The sequence below is a fragment of the Gymnoscopelus microlampas genome (assembly GCF_963454915.1).
Source record: "Gymnoscopelus microlampas genome assembly, chromosome: 9".
Lineage (NCBI taxonomy): Eukaryota > Metazoa > Chordata > Actinopteri > Myctophiformes > Myctophidae > Gymnoscopelus > Gymnoscopelus microlampas.
Window position 1 is genome coordinate 57908068 of NC_139946.1, and position 24999 is coordinate 57933066.

General features: G+C 38.2%; 1 protein-coding gene across 2 annotated transcripts in view; it reads right to left on the minus strand.

Annotated features, from left to right (window-relative positions):
* The window catches only part of LOC311051861 (ELAV-like protein 1), a 35360-nt gene extending 11936 nt beyond the window's left edge, over nt 1–23424 (minus strand). For both annotated transcript variants that reach the window (XM_084066539.1, XM_084066538.1), the window contains exons 1-4: nt 23277–23424; nt 20065–20122; nt 19890–19940; nt 4098–4272 (exon numbers count right to left, since the gene is read on the minus strand). In XM_084066539.1, coding sequence (XP_083922665.1) covers nt 4098–4272; nt 19890–19940; nt 20065–20100 — 262 coding nt within the window. In that variant the 5' untranslated portion in view covers nt 20101–20122; nt 23277–23424. The remainder of the gene's footprint in view (nt 1–4097; nt 4273–19889; nt 19941–20064; nt 20123–23276) is intronic.
* Between the last annotated feature and the right edge of the window lie 1575 nt (nt 23425–24999).

The window sequence follows — 24999 nt, forward strand, 5'->3', positions numbered from 1 at the left end:
AGAACCGGCAGGGGCGGGCAGTGACACGCATGTATCCCAATAAGGCAACCTATTTTGGGCATGGCCGTCTCAAAAGTCCCGTTGCGTCACATAGTCTGGAGGTGGTAAAAATGAACTGCTGATTGGCTGAAGGGGAAAAACGATCATTGGCTGAAGGGGTTGTCAGTCAACGGTATTACTCCCGCCCAACTCCAGCCCACAGCCAATATTGCAGAATGGGCGATCATGCCAGACTCACTCCTGGAATCAAATGGAAATTAGATTTCTGGAGGGAGGGTTTACCAGGCTACCACCCACCTACTGTTGTACACGTTAAAACCCATGATGTGATAATAAAGTGATAATAAAGTCCATCATAAGAGGCAGAAATTCAATATTCTCCTTAAAATAGGGCTGAAGGGGTTAAAAATAAAAGATGCTCATCTGAACAGGAAACACATGTCGACACCTGTTCAAATCTCCTGCTGAACCAATCAAAGCTAAGGGGAAATGAACCAATCAAATGAAGCCATGGGGAAATAAACCAATCAAATGAAGCCATGGGGAAATAAACCAATCAAATGAAGCCATGGGGAAATAAAGCAGGAAACGGGTAGATCTATGAACAGAGGCATTGCACCATGTGATGCAGTGTGAGCTTGTAGATCTTTTTAAATGATTAACTATTACTTGAAACGGCATAAAGGACAAGTCCAGACTAAAATAACATATAGTCTTGTTTTCCTACAGATGACCATGGGGCCATGGGGTCTATTTGTCGTCCAATAGGAACACAGGTTGTTAAATTAATAATAAGAAATCACAGGTTTTATTTTTTTACATTTCCTTAAAAGAAAAGGACAAACCAGATCTCTACCGACAAAGAGGACATAATATATGAAACTAAAGGTTAATATAATATATGAAACATATAATATATGAATCATATAATATATGAAACTAAAGGTTAAAGGCATTGTAGGGAACATTAAGCCTAAATTTAAAAAATATGTATATATATATTTTTTGCATTTTCTCCCCTCTATCAGCCACTATATAATGATGCTGGGGTGTTTTCCTTCATTGAAACACAGTCCTCTGTCTGAAATCCGTATTTTCCCTTCTGTTTATATTCATGTTGTTTATGTCCGGGTCGTAAATTAACGCACGCATGTGCGTGTCCGTGCGCGTCCGTGCCCGTATCAACTTTTTACTTTCGGTTTTAAAACGCTCTCAAACTTCTTTTTTGAGGCACATAATTTACTTTTAAAAAATCGTTTGGATAGAATTTAGTTGTTTAGCTTCATATATGTGGTCAATTTATCATGAAAGAGCCTATTTAAAAATATAAATTCAGAGAACCGTAGGGTCGGGCATTTCCGCGAATTGTATCCGCATAAGGCAACCTATTTTGGGCATGACTCATTTAAAAAGTCCCCCCTGCGTCACCCCCTGGTGGTCGGGGAAAATAACTGCTGGAGGGGCGGTGTTTGACAACAGTTTTTTTCTTTGATTATGTCTGAACTCCCTACAATGCCTTTAATACAATATATGAAACATATAATATATGAATCATATAATATATGAAACTAAAGGTTAATACAATATATGAAACATATAATATATGAATCATATAATATATGAATCATATAATATATGAAACATATAATATATGAATCATATAATATATGAATCATATAATATATGAAACATATAATATATGAAACTAAAGGTTAATATAATATATGAAACATATAATATATGAAACATATAATATATGAATCATATAATATATGAAACATATAATATATGAAACATATAATATATGAAACTAAAGGTTAATATAATATATGAAACTAAAGGTCAACATCACTTTCAATGCTATTGTTAAAAAGATGAAAGTTTAAATTCTGTTAAACATTAAAAAGATGAAAGTTTAAATTCTGTTAAACATTAAAAAGATGAAAGTTTAAATTCTGTTAAACATTAAAAAGATGAAAGTTTAAATTCTGCTGAAAATTAAAAAGATGAAAGTTTAAATTCTGTTAAATATTAAAAAGATGATAGTTTAAATTCTGTTAAACATTAAAAAGATGAAAGTTTAAATTCTGTTAAACATTAAAAAGATGAAAGTTTAAATTCCGTTAAACATTAAAAAGATGAAAGTTTAAATTCTGTTAAACATTAAAAAGATGAAAGTTTAAATTCTGTTGAAAAAGAAAAGAAGTTTAAAAACATCAGTGATGGAGGGCAGTTCACTTTAACTCTCATTCTTACATCCTGAAAGAAAAACGAAAACAGTTCAAAACATCACATATAAGAACAAAGAAATAAACATGACATTCAATAAACACTAGAAATGATTAATCAGGATTCCCAGCTCACCCAAATCAATGAATCAATAAATAGATGAATAAATACAATGTTAAAAAGAACAGAAACGTGCACAGTGCACGTAGCAGCTGTCTGGTAACATCCTGTGGATTAAACAGCAGTGAAAACATTTCACTACATTTAGACATTATGAAAAATAATAATAATGACAATAGTAAAAAAACAAACTACAAGCTCACAGCACGTGGTAACATGTTGTGAGCTTGGAGATCAGCTATTTTGTGTGGTTGTGCAACCATTGTATGACCAAGCAAAAAAACAGTTCTGAAGTGGACTTATTGATTTAAAATAGAAAAAAATCTATTTGACTCGTTTTGAGTCCAAAACAAATGAAAAAACAAGAAAACACAGTTAAATAAACTAATGGTTATAACAGATAATAAACTAATGGTTATAACAGATAATAAACTAATGGTTATAACAGATAATAAACTAATGGTTATAACAGATAATAAACTAATGGTTATAACAGATAATAAACTAATGGTTATAACAGATAATAAACTAATGGTTATAACAGATAATAAACTAATGGTTATAACAGATAATAAACTAATGGTTATAACAGATAATAAACTAATGGTTATAACAGATAATAAACTAATGGTCAGAACAGATAATAAACTAATGGTTATAACAGATAATAAACTAATGGTTATAACAGATAATAAACTAATGGTCAGAACAGATAATAAACTAATGGTTATAACAGATAATAAACTAATGGTTATAACAGATAATAAACTAATGGTTATAACAGATAATAAACTAATGGTTATAACAGATAATAAACTAATGGTTATAACAGATAATAAACTAATGGTTATAACAGATAATAAACTAATGGTTATAACAGATAATAAACTAATGGTCAGAACCCGACACGTTTTCGGGCCGGGCCCAAAATCTACTATCCCCAAAAAATAAATGTCAGCGGCCCCTAGCGGCCTAGCGGTAAGGCTGACTTAAGGTAAGGCTAGCGGCCTAGCGGTAAGGCTGACGGACAGGGCAGTGGATGTGTTGGATGAAGCAGGTATCAGGTATCTGTATAGTTTCTCGTCGTCAGACCTTCCTAGCCCGTGTTATTAAAGAAAAATGGGCGACAAAGACCAAAACTTAAACGAAAATCAGCGATCGAAAATCGGTGAAAGTTTTGAAGATGTTTTGGCCATTATCTCTGGAACAGAAGGTCCAATGGGCTCAGTTCATACAGAACAGAAGGTCTAATCTGTTCAGTTCATACAGAACAGAAGGTCTAATCTGTTCAGTTCATACAGAACAGAAGGTCTAATCTGTTCAGTTCATACAGAACAGAAGGTCTAATCTGTTCAGTTCATACAGAACAGAAGGTCTAATCTGTTCAATTCAAACAGAACAGAAGGTCTAATCTGTTCAGTTCATACAGAACAGAAGGTCTAATCTGTTCAGTTCATACAGAACAGAAGGTCTAATCTGTTCAGTTCATACAGAACAGAAGGTCTAATCTGTTCAGTTCAAAGCTTGTTGGATGCGTGACTTTGAGGACATTAAGCACATAATGATGACACTGTTCAGGTGTTTGGGCCTAAAGTATGGTCATTGTTCCAGTAGAGACCAGTTAGATAACGTACATAACGCTTTGGTTTGGGTGTTCAGTTACGGAACCTGATACTATGTGTCACATCATGTGTTCAGTAGGTCACATCATGTGTTCAGTAGGTCACATCATGTGTTCAGTAGGTTACCTGCTACTTTGTCTCGGATCAGTTTAGCAGACTCCACCTCTCCTATGGAGCTGAACAGGGAGCGCAGCTCCTCCTGAGACATGTTCTGAGGCAGGTAGTTGACGATCAGGTTGGTCTTACAGTCACTGGCCTCGTCAGACATGTGCTCCTCGTAGCCGTTATCGTACACCTCCGTCTGAAGAGACACAAAACGTTAGATTTACACAAAACGTTAGATTTACACAAAACGTTAGATTTACACAAAACATGTTATACAATATGTTATATGTTAATATGTTATACAATATGTTATATGTTAATATGTTATACAATATGTTATATGTTAATATGTTATACAATATGTTATATTAGGGATGCACCGAATATTCGGCCACCGAAACATATCGGCCGATAATGGCTAAAAAAATGCATTTTCGTCCGAAAGGGTTTTAACGCCGAAAAAATATCACCAAAAGAACGGGGGTTAACCTAACTTGTTGTTGTGATGTTGTAATCAAAACGCGGCGACAAGCATGCTCCACGGTCGCATGCAGTGTTGCCACATTTTGTGAGAATAATAAGCAACCGGGTCTATGAAAACAAGCCCAAAAGAAGCGACTATAAGCACTTTTAAACAACCACGTAAGCACTTTTAAACAAACCTGTGCATATACTGTACATCGGCTTAACACGCTTTAAGAGCCGGTGGTAACTGTGACTGTTTTAATTTAACAGTCTTTAAGAGCCGGTGGTAACTGTGACTGTTTTAATTTAACACTCTTTAAGAGCCGGTGGTAACTGTGACTGTTTTAATTTAACACGCTTTAAGAGCCGGTGGTAACTGTGACTGTTTTAATTTAACACTCTTTAAGAGCCGGTGGTAACTGTGACTGTTTTAATTCAACACGCTTTTAGAGCCGGTGGTAACTGTGACTGTTTTAATTTAACACTCTTTAACACTTCCGTGACTAAGCAATCAATGGGACCGATTTTGAGAATTGAAAGTGGCTTAACTTCTCTCAGGAAGCTCTGAGAAAGTTCCCCTTTCATGACTTTTCCTAAATATATGTTTCAACCCATCTCCGTTTTTTTTTTTTTTTTTTTAACTCATTATAAATATGAAATACATACCATGTATCCCATCCCAGCCGTTTTATTTCGGCTAAATTGATCGCTCTCCCCCTCTCTCCCCCTCCCTAGAGCACTTTACACCTCGAGACCCCCCACAGAGCGGCCCGTAGACAGCAGACTCGCTGCTGCGCAACTATTCTATGTTGCCATGTCTGCTTATTATAAGCGACTTTGGGCGTCTTTCTATTATTATTATTATTATTATTATAATGATATATATAATTACATTATAATACTTTTCTACTCCACTACAACTCAGAGGCAAATCTTGCACTTTTACTCCACTACAATTATTTGAAAACTTTAGTTAGGCTACTAGTTACTTTGCAGATATAAATATCTTTTCATACTTGTTTAGATTAGAGCTTCATGCATGTCCTTTTGTAGATATTTTTTATTAGGTAAATATTTATATAGAAAGGTCTAACCAGGGACTGGGGTTGCAAATTTGCCTCGGATATAAACCCCATTTACAATGCAATGGTTTCATGCCTCACTGTTTTCTTAGGGCACAATGCATGCAGTAACATTTTCATAGACCTGACTGCTTATTTTTCTCGCAAAATTTGGCAACCCTTTCACTGCAGTGTACAGAGTGTTTGCTACTGGATCGCGCTGTTTTAAAATGCTGTGCCAACAGATGTAATCTACAAGCAGATGGCTCGTCAGGCAGCCATTGTTTTATGTTTTTAGATCAGATATTTAGCGCAGGAATGAGCACATTTGTGGAACATATAGCGATGTGTTCACTTGTTACGCTGACAAGGAGATGAGAGGGACAGGAGAGGAGACGCTTTCTCATCAGCGTGAACAGCTGATAGAATGAGAGCTTTACGCTCAGACAATAATGTGAATATTATATAATATAATATTGGTTTGTCAAGAGATATCCATGTGTTTTGCACAATGGAGATCACGTAATCTAACCCTAACCCTAACCCTGGAGTCACGTAATTAGACAGTGGCTTCAGTGGTTCATATAGGCTCCATGTTTCACTGAAGAGTTTAATGTGTGACGCTACAGATCGCGCTGTTTTATACGCTTTTTTTAAAATAAAGATTTTACATACAGAATCTGCAGTTACCATTACAAGTTAGCCTAATTTTATAATGTTTGTGCCTGCCTACAACAACAACATTATGTGGGCTCACTAACTGCGCAGAGTGCAATTGAGATGTTAATGGCTATTTAGAAGACAATGGAACCCCCCACTGTGTGGGTGAGAAGGTGTCAGCTAGTCTGGAGCACAGATGTGAGACAGTAACGAATAGGAGAGCTTGATTTCTTGTTCAAAATGACCGTTTTGCAGGCTGTGTGTTGGATAATGAAACCTCAGTCATGCCAGTGTTAAGAGCCGGTGGTAACTGTGACTGTTTTAATTTAACATGCTTTAAGAGCCGGTGGTAACTGTGACTGTTTTAATTTAACACGCTTTAAGAGCCGGTGGTAACTGTGACTGTTTTAATTTAACACGCTTTAAGAGCCGGTGGTAACTGTGACTGTTTTAATTTAACATGCTTTAAGAGCCGGTGGTAACTGTGACTGTTTTAATTTAACACGCTTTAAGAGCCGGTGGTAACTGTGACTGTTTTAATTTAACACGCTTTAAGAGCCGGTGGTAACTGTGACTGTTTTAATTTAACACGCTTTAAGAGCCGGTGGTAACTGTGACTGTTTTAATTTAACACGCTTTAAGAGCCGGTGGTAACTGTGGCTGTTTTAATTGAACACGCTTTAAGAGCCGGTGGTAACTGTGACTGTTTTAATTGAACACGCTTTAAGAGCCGGTGGTAACTGTGACTGTTTTAATTTAACACTCTTTAAGAGCCGGTGGTAACTGTGGCTGTTTTAATTGAACACGCTTTAAGAGCCGGTGGTAACTGTGACTGTTTTAATTGAACACGCTTTAAGAGCCGGTGGTAACTGTGACTGTTTTCATTTAACACGCTTTAAGAGCCGGTGGTAACTGTGACTGTTTTAATTTAACACGCTTTTAGAGCCGGTGGTAACTGTGACTGTTTTAATTTAACACGCTTTAAGAGCCGGTGGTAACTGTGACTGTTTTAATTTAACACGCTTTAAGAGATGGTGGTAACTGTGACTGTTTTAATTGAACACGCTTTAAGAGCCGGTGGTAACTGTGACTGTTTTAATTGAACACGCTTTAAGAGCCGGTGGTAACTGTGACTGTTTTCATTTAACACGCTTTAAGAGCCGGTGGTAACTGTGACTGTTTTAATTTAACACGCTTTTAGAGCCGGTGGTAACTGTGACTGTTTTAATTTAACACGCTTTAAGAGCCGGTGGTAACTGTGACTGTTTTAATTTAACACGCTTTAAGAGATGGTGGTAACTGTGACTGTTTTAATTTAACACGCTTTAAGAGCCGGTGGTAACTGTGACTGTTTTAATTGAACACGCTTTAAGAGCCGGTGGTAACTGTGGCTGTTTTAATTGAACACGCTTTAAGAGCCGGTGGTAACTGTGATTGTTTTAATTTAACACGCTTTAAGAGCCGGTGGTAACTGTGACTGTTTTCATTTAACACTCTTTAAGAGCCGGTGGTAACTGTGATTGTTTTAATTTAACACGCTTTAAGAGCCGGTGGTAACTGTGACTGTTTTCATTTAACACTCTTTAAGAGCCGGTGGTAACTGTGACTGTTTTAATTTAACACGCTTTAAGAGCCGGTGGTAACTGTGACTGTTTTAATTTAACACGCTTTTAGAGCCGGTGGTAACTGTGACTGTTTTAATTTAACACGCTTTAAGAGCCGGTGGTAACTGTGACTGTTTTAATTTAACACGCTTTAAGAGCCGGTGGTAACTGTGACTGTTTTAATTTAACACGCTTTAAGAGCCGGTGGTAACTGTGGCTGTTTTAATTGAACACGCTTTAAGAGCCGGTGGTAACTGTGACTGTTTTAATTGAACAAGCTTTTAGAGCCGGTGGTAACTGTGACTGTTTTAATTTAACACTCTTTAAGAGCCGGTGGTAACTGTGACTGTTTTAATTTAACACGCTTTAAGAGCCGGTGGTAACTGTGACTGTTTTCATTTAACACGCTTTAAGAGCCGGTGGTAACTGTGACTGTTTTAATTTAACACGCTTTTAGAGCCGGTGGTAACTGTGACTGTTTTAATTTAACATGCTTTAAGAGCCGGTGGTAACTGTGACTGTTTTAATTTAACACGCTTTAAGAGATGGTGGTAACTGTGACTGTTTTAATTTAACACTCTTTAAGAGATGGTGGTAATTGTGAGCTGGTGGTAACTGTGAATGTTTTAATTTAACACGCTTTAAGAGCCGGTGGTAACTGTGACTGTTTTAATTTAACACTCTTTAAGAGCCGGTGGTAACTGTGAATGTTTTCATTTAACACTCTTTAAGAGCCGGTGGTAACTGTGACTGTTTTAATTTAACACGCTTTTAGAGCCGGTGGTAACTGTGACTGTTTTAATTTAACACGCTTTAAGAGCCGGTGGTAACTGTGACTGTTTTAATTTAACACGCTTTAAGAGATGGTGGTAACTGTGACTGTTTTAATTTAACACTCTTTAAGAGATGGTGGTAATTGTGAGCTGGTGGTAACTGTGACTGTTTTAATTTAACACGCTTTAAGAGCCGGTGGTAACTGTGACTGTTTTAATTTAACACTCTTTAAGAGCTGGTGGTAACTGTGAATGTTTACATTTAACACGCTTTAAGAGCTGGTGGTAACTGTGACTGTTTTCATTTAACACGCTTTAAGAGCCGGTGGTAACTGTGGCTGTTTTAATTGAACACGCTTTAAGAGCCGGTGGTAACTGTGACTGTTTTAATTGAACACGCTTTAAGAGCCGGTGGTAACTGTGACTGTTTTAATTTAACACTCTTTAAGAGCCGGTGGTAACTGTGGCTGTTTTAATTTAACACGCTTTAAGAGCCGGTGGTAACTGTGACTGTTTTAATTTAACACGCTTTAAGAGCCGGTGGTAACTTTGACTGTTTTAATTTAACAGTCTTTAAGAGCCGGTGGTAACTGTGACTGTTTTAATTTAACACGCTTTAAGAGCCGGTGGTAACTGTGACTGTTTTAATTTAACACGCTTTAAGAGCCGGTGGTAACTTTGACTGTTTTAATTTAACAGTCTTTAAGAGCCGGTGGTAACTGTGACTGTTTTAATTTAACACGCTTTAAGAGCCGGTGGTAACTGTGACTGTTTTAATTTAACACGCTTTAAGAGCCGGTGGTAACTTTGACTGTTTTAATTTAACAGTCTTTAAGAGCCGGTGGTAACTGTGACTGTTTTAATTTAACACGCTTTAAGAGCCGGTGGTAACTGTGACTGTTTTAATTTAACACGCTTTAAGAGCCGGTGGTAACTTTGACTGTTTTAATTTAACAGTCTTTAAGAGCCGGTGGTAACTGTGACTGTTTTAATTTAACACGCTTTAAGAGCCGGTGGTAACTGTGACTGTTTTAATTTAACACGCTTTAAGAGCCGGTGGTAACTGTGACTGTTTTAATTTAACACGCTGTAAGAGCCGATGGTAACTGTGACTGTTTTAATTTAACACGCTTTAAGAGCCGGTGGTAACTGTGACTGTTTTAATTTAACACGCCTTTAGAGCCGGTGGTAACTGTGACTGTTTTAATTTAACACGCTTTAAGAGCCGGTGGTAACATTGACTGTTTTCATTTAAGACGCTTTAAGAGCCGGTGGTAACTGTGACTGTTTTAATTTAACACGCTTTAAGAGCCGGTGGTAACTGTGACTGTTTTAATTGAACACGCTTTAAGAGCCGGAGGTAACTGTGACTGTTTTAATTTAACACTTTTTAAGAGCCGGTGGTAACTGTGACTGTTTTAATTTAACACGCTGTAAGAGCCGGTGGTAACTGTGACTGTTTTAATTTAACACGCTTTAAGAGCCGGTGGTAACTGCGACTGTTTTAATTTAACACGCTTTAAGAGCCGGTGGTAACTGCGACTGTTTTAATTTAACACGCTTTAAGAGCCGGTGGTAACTGCGACTGTTTTAATTTAACACGCTTTAAGAGCCGGTGGTAACTGTGACTGTTTTAATTGAACACGCTTTAAGAGCCGGTGGTAACTGTGACTGTTTTAATTGAACACGCTTTAAGAGCCGGTGGTAACTGTGACTGTTTTAATTGAACACGCTTTAAGAGCCGGTGGTAACTGTGACTGTTTTAATTTAACACTCTTTAAGAGCCGGTGGTAACTGTGACTGTTTTAATTTAACACGCTTTAAGAGCCGGTGGTAACTGTGACTGTTTTCATTTAACACGCTTTAAGAGCCGGTGGTAACTGTGACTGTTTTCATTTAACACGCTTTTAGAGCCGGTGGTAACTGTGACTGTTTTAATTTAACACGCTTTAAGAGCCGGTGGTAACTGTGACTGTTTTCATTGAACACGCCTTTAGAGCCGGTGGTAACTGTGACTGTTTTAATTTAACACGCTTTAAGAGCCGGTGGTAACTGTGACTGTTTTCATTTAACACGCTTTAAGAGCCGGTGGTAACTGTGACTGTTTTAATTTAACACTCTTTAAGAGCCGGTGGTAACTGTGATTGTTTTAATTTAACACGCTTTAAGAGCCGGTGGTAACTGTGACTGTTTTCATTTAACAATCTTTAAGAGCCGGTGGTAACTGTGACTGTTTTAATTTAACACGCTTTAAGAGCCGGTGGTAACTGTGACTGTTTTAATTTAACACGCTTTAAGAGCCGGTGGTAACTGTGACTGTTTTCATTTAACAGTCTTTAAGAGCCGGTGGTAACTGTGACTGTTTTAATTGAACACGCTTTAAGAGCCGGTGGTAACTGTGACTGTTTTAATTCAACACGCTTTAAGAGCCGGTGGTAACTGTGACTGTTTTAATTTAACACTCTTTAAGAGCCGGTGGTAACTGTGACTGTTTTAATTTAACACGCTTTAAGAGCCGGTGGTAACTGTGACTGTTTTCATTTAACACGCTTTAAGAGCCGGTGGTAACTGTGACTGTTTTAATTTAACACGCTTTTAGAGCCGGTGGTAACTGTGACTGTTTTAATTTAACACGCTTTAAGAGCCGGTGGTAACTGTGACTGTTTTAATTTAACACGCTTTAAGAGATGGTGGTAACTGTGACTGTTTTAATTTAACACTCTTTAAGAGATGGTGGTAATTGTGAGCTGGTGGTAACTGTGACTGTTTTAATTTAACACGCTTTAAGAGCCGGTGGTAACTGTGACTGTTTTAATTTAACACTCTTTAAGAGCTGGTGGTAACTGTGAATGTTTAAATTTAACACGCTTTAAGAGCTGGTGGTAACTGTGACTGTTTTCATTTAACACGCTTTAAGAGCTGGTGGTAACTGTGACTGTTTTAATTTAACACGCTTTAAGAGCTGGTGGTAACTGTGATTGTTTTAATTTAACACGCTTTAAGAGCCGGTGGTAACTGTGACTGTTTTAATTTAACACGCTTTAAGAGCCGGTGGTAACTGTGACTGTTTTAATTGAATACGCTTTAAGAGCCGGTGGTAACTGTGACTGTTTTAATTGAACAGTCTTTAAGAGCCGGTGGTAACTGTGACTGTTTTAATTTAACACGCTTTAAGAGCCGGTGGTAACTGTGACTGTTTTAATTTAACATGCTTTAAGAGCCGGTGGTAACTGTGACTGTTTTAATTTAACACGCTTTAAGAGCCGGTGGTAACTGTGACTGTTTTAATTGAACACGCTTTAAGAGCCGGTGGTAACTGTGACTGTTTTAATTGAACACGCTTTAAGAGCCGGTGGTAACTGTGACTGTTTTAATTTAACACGCTTTAAGAGATGGTGGTAACTGTGACTGTTTTAATTTAACACTCTTTAAGAGATGGTGGTAATTGTGAGCTGGTGGTAACTGTGACTGTTTTAATTTAACACGCTTTAAGAGCCGGTGGTAACTGTGACTGTTTTAATTTAACACTCTTTAAGAGCTGGTGGTAACTGTGAATGTTTTAATTTAACACGCTGTAAGAGCCGGTGGTAACTGTGACTGTTTTAATTTAACACGCTTTAAGAGCCGGTGGTAACTGCGACTGTTTTAATTTAACACGCTTTAAGAGCCGGTGGTAACTGCGACTGTTTTAATTTAACACGCTTTAAGAGCCGGTGGTAACTGCGACTGTTTTAATTTAACACGCTTTAAGAGCCGGTGGTAACTGTGACTGTTTTAATTGAACACGCTTTAAGAGCCGGTGGTAACTGTGACTGTTTTAATTGAACACGCTTTAAGAGCCGGTGGTAACTGTGACTGTTTTAATTGAACACGCTTTAAGAGCCGGTGGTAACTGTGACTGTTTTAATTTAACACTCTTTAAGAGCCGGTGGTAACTGTGACTGTTTTAATTTAACACGCTTTAAGAGCCGGTGGTAACTGTGACTGTTTTCATTTAACACGCTTTAAGAGCCGGTGGTAACTGTGACTGTTTTCATTTAACACGCTTTTAGAGCCGGTGGTAACTGTGACTGTTTTAATTTAACACGCTTTAAGAGCCGGTGGTAACTGTGACTGTTTTCATTGAACACGCCTTTAGAGCCGGTGGTAACTGTGACTGTTTTAATTTAACACGCTTTAAGAGCCGGTGGTAACTGTGACTGTTTTCATTTAACACGCTTTAAGAGCCGGTGGTAACTGTGACTGTTTTAATTTAACACTCTTTAAGAGCCGGTGGTAACTGTGATTGTTTTAATTTAACACGCTTTAAGAGCCGGTGGTAACTGTGACTGTTTTCATTTAACAATCTTTAAGAGCCGGTGGTAACTGTGACTGTTTTAATTTAACACGCTTTAAGAGCCGGTGGTAACTGTGACTGTTTTAATTTAACACGCTTTAAGAGCCGGTGGTAACTGTGACTGTTTTCATTTAACAGTCTTTAAGAGCCGGTGGTAACTGTGACTGTTTTAATTGAACACGCTTTAAGAGCCGGTGGTAACTGTGACTGTTTTAATTCAACACGCTTTAAGAGCCGGTGGTAACTGTGACTGTTTTAATTTAACACTCTTTAAGAGCCGGTGGTAACTGTGACTGTTTTAATTTAACACGCTTTAAGAGCCGGTGGTAACTGTGACTGTTTTCATTTAACACGCTTTAAGAGCCGGTGGTAACTGTGACTGTTTTAATTTAACACGCTTTTAGAGCCGGTGGTAACTGTGACTGTTTTAATTTAACACGCTTTAAGAGCCGGTGGTAACTGTGACTGTTTTAATTTAACACGCTTTAAGAGATGGTGGTAACTGTGACTGTTTTAATTTAACACTCTTTAAGAGATGGTGGTAATTGTGAGCTGGTGGTAACTGTGACTGTTTTAATTTAACACGCTTTAAGAGCCGGTGGTAACTGTGACTGTTTTAATTTAACACTCTTTAAGAGCTGGTGGTAACTGTGAATGTTTAAATTTAACACGCTTTAAGAGCTGGTGGTAACTGTGACTGTTTTCATTTAACACGCTTTAAGAGCTGGTGGTAACTGTGACTGTTTTAATTTAACACGCTTTAAGAGCTGGTGGTAACTGTGATTGTTTTAATTTAACACGCTTTAAGAGCCGGTGGTAACTGTGACTGTTTTAATTTAACACGCTTTAAGAGCCGGTGGTAACTGTGACTGTTTTAATTGAATACGCTTTAAGAGCCGGTGGTAACTGTGATTGTTTTAATTGAACAGTCTTTAAGAGCCGGTGGTAACTGTGACTGTTTTAATTTAACACGCTTTAAGAGCCGGTGGTAACTGTGACTGTTTTAATTTAACATGCTTTAAGAGCCGGTGGTAACTGTGACTGTTTTAATTTAACACGCTTTAAGAGCCGGTGGTAACTGTGACTGTTTTAATTGAACACGCTTTAAGAGCCGGTGGTAACTGTGACTGTTTTAATTGAACACGCTTTAAGAGCCGGTGGTAACTGTGACTGTTTTAATTTAACACGCTTTAAGAGATGGTGGTAACTGTGACTGTTTTAATTTAACACTCTTTAAGAGATGGTGGTAATTGTGAGCTGGTGGTAACTGTGACTGTTTTAATTTAACACGCTTTAAGAGCCGGTGGTAACTGTGACTGTTTTAATTTAACACTCTTTAAGAGCTGGTGGTAACTGTGAATGTTTAAATTTAACACGCTTTAAGAGCTGGTGGTAACTGTGACTATTTTCATTTAACACGCTTTAAGAGCCGGTGGTAACTGCGACTGTTTTAATTTAACACGCTTTAAGAGCCGGTGGTAACTGCGACTGTTTTAATTTAACACGCTTTAAGAGCCGGTGGTAACTGCGACTGTTTTAATTTAACACGCTTTAAGAGCCGGTGGTAACTGTGACTGTTTTAATTGAACACGCTTTAAGAGCCGGTGGTAACTGTGACTGTTTTAATTGAACACGCTTTAAGAGCCGGTGGTAACTGTGACTGTTTTAATTGAACACGCTTTAAGAGCCGGTGGTAACTGTGACTGTTTTAATTTAACACTCTTTAAGAGCCGGTGGTAACTGTGACTGTTTTAATTTAACACGCTTTAAGAGCCGGTGGTAACTGTGACTGTTTTCATTTAACACGCTTTAAGAGCCGGTGGTAACTGTGACTGTTTTCATTTAACACGCTTTTAGAGCCGGTGGTAACTGTGACTGTTTTAATTTAACACGCTTTAAGAGCCGGTGGTAACTGTGACTGTTTTCATTGAACACGCCTTTAGAGCCGGTGGTAACTGTGACTGTTTTAATTTAACACGCTTTAAGAGCCGGTGGTAACTGTGACTGTTTTCATTTAACACGCTTTAAGAGCCGGTGGTAACTGTGACTGTTTTAATTTAACACTCTTTAACTCATTGGCTGCCAGCTTTTTGAATTTTTACCTACAGCTGGCTGCCAGCCTTTTTCAATGAGAAAAAAAAAGCACTTAGGAGCCGAGATACATAATTTTTAAGTTTTCAGTTATAAGGAAGTGTCTGGGAGCAAAACTCTTCGGAAAATCATATCTCCTTGGTCTTTGGGTTTTTTTAAGAAATTAAAAAAAAAAAAAAAAAAAAAAAAAAAAAACTTTTATTTTGAAAAAATTTTTTTTTTGAAAGAACGCAGATCTGCGTCAATGGCAGCCAACGGGCTTTTGCGCAAATGAACGCAGATCTGCGTCAATGGCAGCCAATGTGTTAAGAGCCGGTGGTAACTGTGATTGTTTTAATTTAACACGCTTTAAGAGCCGGTGGTAACTGTGACTGTTTTCATTTAACAATCTTTAAGAGCCGGTGGTAACTGTGACTGTTTTAATTTAACACGCTTTAAGAGCCGGTGGTAACTGTGACTGTTTTAATTTAACACGCTTTAAGAGCCGGTGGTAACTGTGACTGTTTTCATTTAACAGTCTTTAAGAGCCGGTGGTAACTGTGACTGTTTTAATTGAACAAGCTTTAAGAGCCGGTGGTAACTGTGACTGTTTTAATTCAACACGCTTTAAGAGCCGGTGGTAACTGTGACTGTTTTAATTTAACACTCTTTAAGAGCCGGTGGTAACTGTGACTGTTTTAATTTAACACGCTTTAAGAGCCGGTGGTAACTGTGACTGTTTTCATTTAACACGCTTTAAGAGCCGGTGGTAACTGTGACTGTTTTAATTTAACACGCTTTTAGAGCCGGTGGTAACTGTGACTGTTTTAATTTAACACGCTTTAAGAGCCGGTGGTAACTGTGACTGTTTTAATTTAACACGCTTTAAGAGATGGTGGTAACTGTGACTGTTTTAATTTAACACTCTTTAAGAGATGGTGGTAATTGTGAGCTGGTGGTAACTGTGACTGTTTTAATTTAACACGCTTTAAGAGCCGGTGGTAACTGTGACTGTTTTAATTTAACACTCTTTAAGAGCTGGTGGTAACTGTGAATGTTTAAATTTAACACGCTTTAAGAGCTGGTGGTAACTGTGACTGTTTTCATTTAACACGCTTTAAGAGCGGGTGGTAACTGTGACTGTTTTAATTTAACACGCTTTAAGAGCTGGTGGTAACTGTGATTGTTTTAATTTAACACGCTTTAAGAGCCGGTGGTAACTGTGACTGTTTTAATTTAACACGCTTTAAGAGCCGGTGGTAACTGTGACTGTTTTAATTGAATACGCTTTAAGAGCCGGTGGTAACTGTGACTGTTTTAATTGAACAGTCTTTAAGAGCCGGTGGTAACTGTGACTGTTTTAATTTAACACGCTTTAAGAGCCGGTGGTAACTGTGACTGTTTTAATTTAACATGCTTTAAGAGCCGGTGGTAACTGTGACTGTTTTAATTTAACACGCTTTAAGAGCCGGTGGTAACTGTGACTGTTTTAATTGAACACGCTTTAAGAGCCGGTGGTAACTGTGACTGTTTTAATTGAACACGCTTTAAGAGCCGGTGGTAACTGTGACTGTTTTAATTTAACACGCTTTAAGAGATGGTGGTAACTGTGACTGTTTTAATTTAACACTCTTTAAGAGATGGTGGTAATTGTGAGCTGGTGGTAACTGTGACTGTTTTAATTTAACACGCTTTAAGAGCCGGTGGTAACTTTGACTGTTTTAATTTAACACTCTTTAAGAGCTGGTGGTAACTGTGAATGTTTAAATTTAACACGCTTTAAGAGCTGGTGGTAACTGTGACTGTTTTCATTTAACACGCTTTAAGAGCTGGTGGTAACTGTGACTGTTTTAATTGAACACGCTTTAAGAGCTGGTGGTAACTGTGATTGTTTTAATTTAACACGCTTTAAGAGCCGGTGGTAACTGTGACTGTTTTAATTTAACACGCTTTAAGAGCCGGTGGTAACTGTGACTGTTTTAATTTAACATGCTTTAAGAGCCGGTGGTAACTGTGACTGTTTTAATTGAACACGCTTTAAGAGCCGGTGGTAACTGTGACTGTTTTAATTGAACACGCTTTAAGAGCCGGTGGTAACTGTGACTGTTTTAATTGAACACGCTTTAAGAGCCGGTGGTAACTGTGACTGTTTTAATTGAACACGCTTTAAGAGCCGGTGGTGACTGTGACTGTTTTAATTTAACACGCTTTAAGAGCCGGTGGTAACTGTGATTGTTTTAATTTAACACGCTTTAAGAGCCGGTGGTAACTGTGACTGTTTTAATTTAACACTCTTTAAGAGATGGTGGTAATTGTGAGCTGGTGGTAACTGCGACTGTTTTAATTTAACACTCTTTAAGAGCCGGTGGTAACTGTGACTGTTTTAATTTAACACGCTTTAAGAGCCGGTGGTAACTGTGACTGTTTTAATTTAACACGCCTTTAGAGCTGGTGGTAACTGTGACTGTTTTAATTTAACACGCTTTAAGAGCCGGTGGTAACTGTGACTGTTTTCATTTAACACGCTTTAAGAGCCGGTGGTAACTGTGACTGTTTTAATTTAACACGCTTTAATAGCCGGTGGTAACTGTGACTGTTTTAATTTAACACTCTTTAAGAGATGGTGGTAATTGTGAGCTGGTGGTAACTGTGACTGTTTTAATTTAACACGCTTTAAGAGCCGGTGGTAACTGTGACTGTTTTAATTTAACAGTCTTTAAGAGCCGGTGGTAACTGTGACTGTTTTAATTTAACACGCTTTAAGAGCCGGTGGTAACTGTGACTTTTTTTAATTTAACACGCTTCAAGAGCTGGTGGTAACTGTGACTGTTTTAATTTAACACGCTTTAAGAGCCGGTGGAAACTGTGACTGTTTTAATTTAACACGCCTTTAGAGCCGGTGGTAACTGTGACTGTTTTAATTTAACACGCTGTAAGAGCCGGTGGTAACTGTGACTGTTTTAATTTAACACGCTTTAAGAGCTGGTGGTAACTGTGACTGTTTTAATTTAACACGCCTTTAGAGCCGGTGGTAACTGTGACTGTTTTAATTTAACACTCTTTAAGAGCCGGTGGTAACTGTGATTGTTTTAATTTAACACGCTTTAAGAGCCGGTGGTAACTGTGACTGTTTTAATTTAACACTCTTTAAGAGCCGGTGGTAACTGTGACTGTTTTAATTTAACACTCTTTAAGAGATGGTGGTAATTTTGAGCTGGTGGTAACTGTGACTGTTTTAATTTAGCACGCTTTAAGAGCTGGTGGAACTGTGAGCTGGTGGTAACTGCGACTGTTTTAATTTAACACTCTTTAAGAGCCGGTGGTAACTGTGACTGTTTTAATTTCACACTCTTTAAGAGATGGTGGTAATTCTGAGCTGGTGGTAACTGTGACTGTTTTAATTTAACACGCTTTAAGAGCCGGTGGTAACTGTGACTGTTTTAATTTAACACGCCTTTAGAGCTGGTGGTAACTGTGACTGTTTTAATTTAACACGCTTTAAGAGCCGGTGGTAACTGTGACTGTTTTAATTTAACACTCTTTAAGAGATGGTGGTAATTGTGAGCTGGTGGTAACTGTGACTGTTTTAATTTCACACTCTTTAAGAGATGGTGGTAATTCTGAGCTGGTGGTAACTGTGACTGTTTTAATTTAACACGCTTTAAGAGCCGGTGGTAACTGTGACTGTTTTAATTTAACACGCCTTTAGAGCTGGTGGTAACTGTGACTGTTTTAATTTAACACGCCTTTAGAGCTGGTGGTAACTGTGACTGTTTTAATTTAACACGCTTTAAGAGCCGGTGGTAACTGTGACTGTTTTCATTTAACACGCTTTAAGAGCCGGTGGTAACTGTGACTGTTTTAATTTAACACTCTTTAATAGCCGGTGGTAACTGTGACTGTTTTAATTTGACACGCTTTAAGAGCCGGTGGTAACTGTGACTGTTTTAATTTAACAGTCTTTAAGAGCCGGTGGTAACTGTGACTGTTTTAATTTAACACGCTTTAAGAGCCGGTGGTAACTGTGACTTTTTTTAATTTAACACGCTTCAAGAGCTGGTGGTAACTGTGACTGTTTTAATTTAACACGCTTTAAGAGCCGGTGGTAACTGTGACTGTTTTAATTTAAGACGCCTTTAGAGCCGGTGGTAACTGTGACTGTTTTAATTTAACACTCTTTAAGAGCCGGTGGTAACTGTGATTGTTTTAATTTAACACGCTTTAAGAGCCGGTGGTAACTGTGACTGTTTTAATTTAACACTCTTAAAGAGCCGGTGGTAACTGTGACTGTTTTAATTTAATACTCTTTAAGAGATGGTGGTAATTGTGGGCTGGTGGTAACTGTGACTGTTTTAATTTAACACGCTTTAAGAGCTGGTGGAACTGTGAGCTGGTGGTAACTGCGACTGTTTTAATTTAACACTCTTTAAGAATGAATGCACTTTGTTGTAGTTGAAGAAAATGCACTTGACTTTAATGCACAAAGAGAAAATATTTACATTCTACAATCTTTCAGCGGTCAGTCTGGAATTAATGTATGCATTCAAGAGTGCTGAATAAATGTTTTATGGACCCATAATAGTGATTATTATTTAAGTAAGTTTTGCCATAATCATGTCTTTTGCCATAATCAGGTTGCTGATCAACATTGGTAAACAAATAAATGCATTATATGTATGTATATATATTTATCATATTCGGCCTTTCGGTATTCGGTTTTCGGCCAACTGTTTTATATTTTCGGCATTCGGTTTCGGCCAAGAATTTCCCATTCGGTGCATCCCTATGTTATATGTTAATATGCAATACAAAGCCTTCAGCAAATGTTATGAACAAAATGTCACCTTGATGTTAGAAGCTCCTTTAGAATCACCTGAAGACTGGACTTCACACACCTGAACACACACACACACACACACACACACACGTTAATAATAAAGTATGAATTAATCTATAGAGGATGATAACAAAGTGAATTATTTTATAGTGAGGATGATAATAAAGTATGAATTAATTTACTTTCAGATATCTGATGTGGCCTCGACGTACAGCCATGGAGAAGCCTGGGTCTGTAGATCTGAAAACAAAACAGTCACTGAAATAAGTTATTTGATAAGAGAAAGATGAAGTTATAAAATACATAACAATGATGTAACACAGGGGTCTTCAACAGGGGGTCCTCAAAGCTACTATAGGGGTCCACCAAATCTTTGTTTTTTTTACATTATCCACCTGAACCCTAACCTTCCCATTCTGAGGGGAATGTTGGCCGAAAATAGCAGATCTACAAGCTCACAACTAGGGATGGGACGATATGAAAATGTCATATCACGATAATGGTGGCCAAAAATATCACGATTACGATATTATCACGATATTAGCGCGCTGCTTAGAAAATGTCATATCACGATAATGGTGGCCAAAAATATCGCGATTACGATATTATCACGATATTGGTGGCCAAAAATATCACGATATTAGCGTGCTGCTTATAAAATTCTGAAAATGCTAGAAAAATAGTGAAATCACATGACCTGTCATTTCTGTTAAAGAATATTTATTGTCTTGTCACACAGGGCAATTTGTAAACATCCAAGACTGTCTCACATGGAGGTAGAGAAAGACAATGTAAACATACATTTTAATAACACCACAAGTAATCTCTCAACTTCAATTCACAATAAGGTCTCTTCTCTTTACATAAAACACAATATTTTTCTTCCAGGCTGCATGTCTAGCAACACCCAAAGAGACTGCTACAGTGCAACCAAACAATAGTGCAACTGTAATTCAACTATGCAAGTGCAAACTGTATTTCATACTTTCTTTGAACCTTTTTTGAAAACAAACTTGTCCTGAAGGAGACTCCTAATACTGAACAAACACTCTATAGCAATGAGTACTATCAGAATATAGAGCTATTTAACACTTACTTTAACCAAAGCAAATCACTTACCCTACCTTTAAGGATGATTTAATTTTAATATAGTACAAGAATAGTGTAACTATCTGTAAAATATAACCCCCCATTTATTTAATAAAATTATGTATTGGGTTATAGCCTATGTGTCTCAATATTTGTCACATTCAGCCCTGGACTTCACTGACTGCAGGGGTCACATTAAAATCACATATTAGAGATTTTATGTATTTTCCCCTATTTTATGTATTTTTCACTATTTAAAATATAGTATTTCTTAATTTTTAATAATTATAGCTTGTAGATTTTTTTTCACCATTTGAAATTGTTTTAAAATAAAATGAACAGTTTTCCCAACCGACAGAGTCAGAGACAATATTTAGCCTATATATGGTTCTGTATAAGTGTATGAGTCAGTTTTAGCAGCTTTAATTCTAATTGGCTACTGTAGACTGCCTATCAATTTCATGAGCCTGGGTAGGGCCACCTGGCCTGGCGGAGATCTGCCCTTTAGCGCAGCAGCACAGCAACAGCAAGTGAAGGCAAATTTTAACTTAAACAGGAGCTGCGCTGCGGAGCCCTGCTTCTAAAATTTCGCAGTTTTGCGTGCTTCAGCACCTCAAGCCCGTTGGATAAGCCACCACTGAGTGAACATTACATGAGCATAGCGTTTACCTTGGTAAAGTGTTGAATATTCAACCAGCTGGGTTTAACGAGACAGCGGCGCAAAATGAAAATCCGATGTTTCCCAAACGTGCTGTCACAGATGATCCAACCATCTTATAACACATGTAAGCATATGCCAAGATAACCGAGTTTATATAGCTGATTCTGAGCTAAACATATTTGTTTAATTTCGAAGTTTTTATATTTAAACTTTATGATGAAAGGCCGCGGCGGCCTCACACATAGCAGCTGTTGTTAATGAGCAGCACGAAGCAGCTTGACTGAAGCCGATTGAGAGCCAGCTCCTCGCAGCGCGCACTGGAGCGGAGGTTTCTTTGCGGGAGGGGACAGGGGAGTGGAAGTTTTTTGGGCATTTCATTCATTTTTATTTGTCCAAAAAATAACACTACCGTATATTCTCTATCTCAGCTACGGACACTTCGTACTAGTAGCCTACAAGGGACAGCGAGTGCAGTCAGTGCACTGACTTGCTGCGACGCTGATATTACACTCGCTGCGACGCTGCCTTTTACACCCGCCTTCTTTGGAACTGTATCCTGTGCAGTCCACACACATATATATATATGCATGCTCACAGTTGTTTCCGTTTCCTTTGATTCTCTCAAGGCCGGATATGAAACCTGGCAAAGCAAATGGGCACCAATCTTTTTTGGTCGAACTTTTTTTTTTTTTTTTTTTATCACGATAATTACAGACCCCGCGATAAAGTTATCGTTGTTGGTTTTTATTGCGATGTACGATATCTTATGGTTATAAAACACATATTTAACATCTAGAAGACGTGTTTATGGTTATAAAACACATATTTAACATCTATAATACGTGTTTATGGTTATAAAACACATATATAACATCTAAAAGACGTGTTTGTGGTTATAAAACACATATTTAACATCTATAATAAGTGTTTATGGTTATAAAACACATATATAACATCTAAAAGACGTGTTTGTGGTTATAAAACACATCTATAACATCTATAATACGTGTTTATGGTTATAAAACACATATTTAACATCTATAATACGTGTTTATGGTTATAAAACACATATATAACATTAAACATCGTTAACAGAGGGTTTTCTTCAGTGGTTCTCAAACGTTTTCATGTCAAGGACCCCCAAATTGACACTTATTACCCCACGGACCCACATTTGAAAAGATAACCCAGGGACCCCCATAAGAGAAGGTTTTTACGGCTCTAGCAGTGATTCTCAACCATTTTAATTTCAAGGACCCCCAGTTTGACATGCATTAGGCTACGGACCCACATTTAATGGCATTTATATCTCTGGGACCCCAATTCATATTGTAAAATCAATGTTAATTTAACTCTGAGAGTGTACAAATGGAACCAAATGGACCCGTTAGGGTCCATTTGGTTCCATTTGTACACTTTCAGAGTTACAGACCCATAAGGGTCCATTTGGTTCCTGTCCATCATTTCGCTGGGGACCCCCTGGAACCCCCTCAAGTACCCCTGGGGGTCCCCGGACCCCACTTTGAGAACCAATGCATTAAAAGACATTCTGTTGTTAAATCAACGTGTTTACGTTAGCATGCTAACAGTTAGCAGCTAGCCTAGCCTAGCCGCTAGCTGAAACAAAGTGAAGGTAAAACTCACTTTTAACCCGGAAGTTCCTCTCCTCTGATAAACACAGTGATAGAGTAGTTAAACTACAGACAGTTTAATATTAAAGTTATTTATAATATGGTCATAAATCTACTCTAATAAAAGAGGTCAGTCTGGCGGTAAAACATCAGCTTCTTCTTCTTCTTCTTCTTCTGTTCATGTGTATACTTCCGGTCGGCAGCGGAAACTCACGTAGCCGTGTTGCTGCCCCCTAGCGGCCGCCCATGTCAACCATAACACACCAACAGTCCAACTACTGCCCCCTAGCGGCTTCCCGGTGTCAACACACCAACACACATAGTAGGTAGGCTACACATAGTTTTATTTTCGAACTTGCTACAAAAATCGATGTTTCGTGTGTGTGTGTGTGTGTATGTGTGTGTGTGTGTGTGTGTGTGTGTGTGTGTGTGTGTGTGTGTGTGTGTGTGTGTGTGTGTGTGTGTGTGTGTGTGTGTGTGTGTGTGTGTGTGTGTGTGTGTGTGTGTGTTTGATTGATTGATTGATGTACTTTATTTAGTAAGACATGAGAACAGTACATGGCAGTACATAACAGTACATGGAAGTACAAATTCGCAATACGAGGTCTACTAAACTGGATAGCTCAGTTAAGCACGTAGCTTGTTTAAGATGAGATCCCCATGCACACAAATCATGTTGACATATAAGAGACAGACAGATATACACACTACTATACAGAATGTCATACAATCAGTTTACAGGTTACTGGTATGAAGTATGAAGGGTGAAAAATATGTACAAAAAGAAAGAGAGGGGGGGGGGGGGTAGGTTAGGTTAGGACATGGGGTAGGTTAGGACTTGGACAGGGGCCATTTTTGAATTGCAGCCTCCTGAAGGTGTATCTTTAGGGCATTTTTGAAAGTGAGTAGGGTTTTACACTCCTTTACTCCTTTTGGTAGGGCATTCCACATTTTAGATGAATAGCATGAGAAAGAGTTCATTCCCTTTGTTGTGCCAAATCTGGGTTGAACATGGTTTGTGGAGCTGCCTCTGGTGTTATGATCATGGACTTGATTAACATTTTGGAAGTATTTTGACAAATACAGGGGGATCCCAATGTTGTGGTGTATCTTGAAGACCAGGCCCATAGCAAGTTGCTGTACTCTGTCCTCAACCCTAAGCCATCCAAGCCTAGCAAAATGGGCATGGGTTAGATGGGCTTTGTAATTGAGGCCAAGAAGTAGCCTTACAAGTTTGTTTTGGGATGTTTGGAGCCTTGTTTTTAGGGCCTTGGAGGTGTTGTGATACCATGAAGTGCATGCATAATCATAATGACCTTGTATGAGGGCCCCTACAAGAATCTTCAGAGTATTCTTACTGACTTTACGAACAAGCCTCCACATCCTCCGTGTTATTTTGTGGACCTTTTTGATCGTCTTTTCAGCGTTTTTGTCACCTGAGAGGTTTGCCTCCAAGATGGAACCCAGGTAGGTAATTTCGTCCTTTCTTGTGATAACATTTTCACCCACTTTGATCGTGAAACTCTCAGCCTTTCTAAGGTTAGGGTTGGACCCAAAGAGGATGGATTCAGTTTTACCCAGGTGTAATGAGAGTTTGTTGTCGGAGAGCCAGATGCAGATCTTGTTGAGTTCAGTGCTGAGAGTTTTCTCAACCTGCAGCCTGTCCCTGTCCGAGACCAGCAGAGCCGAGTCATCTGCGAACAGGAACAGTTTGCAGTCGCAAGCTGAGGACATAT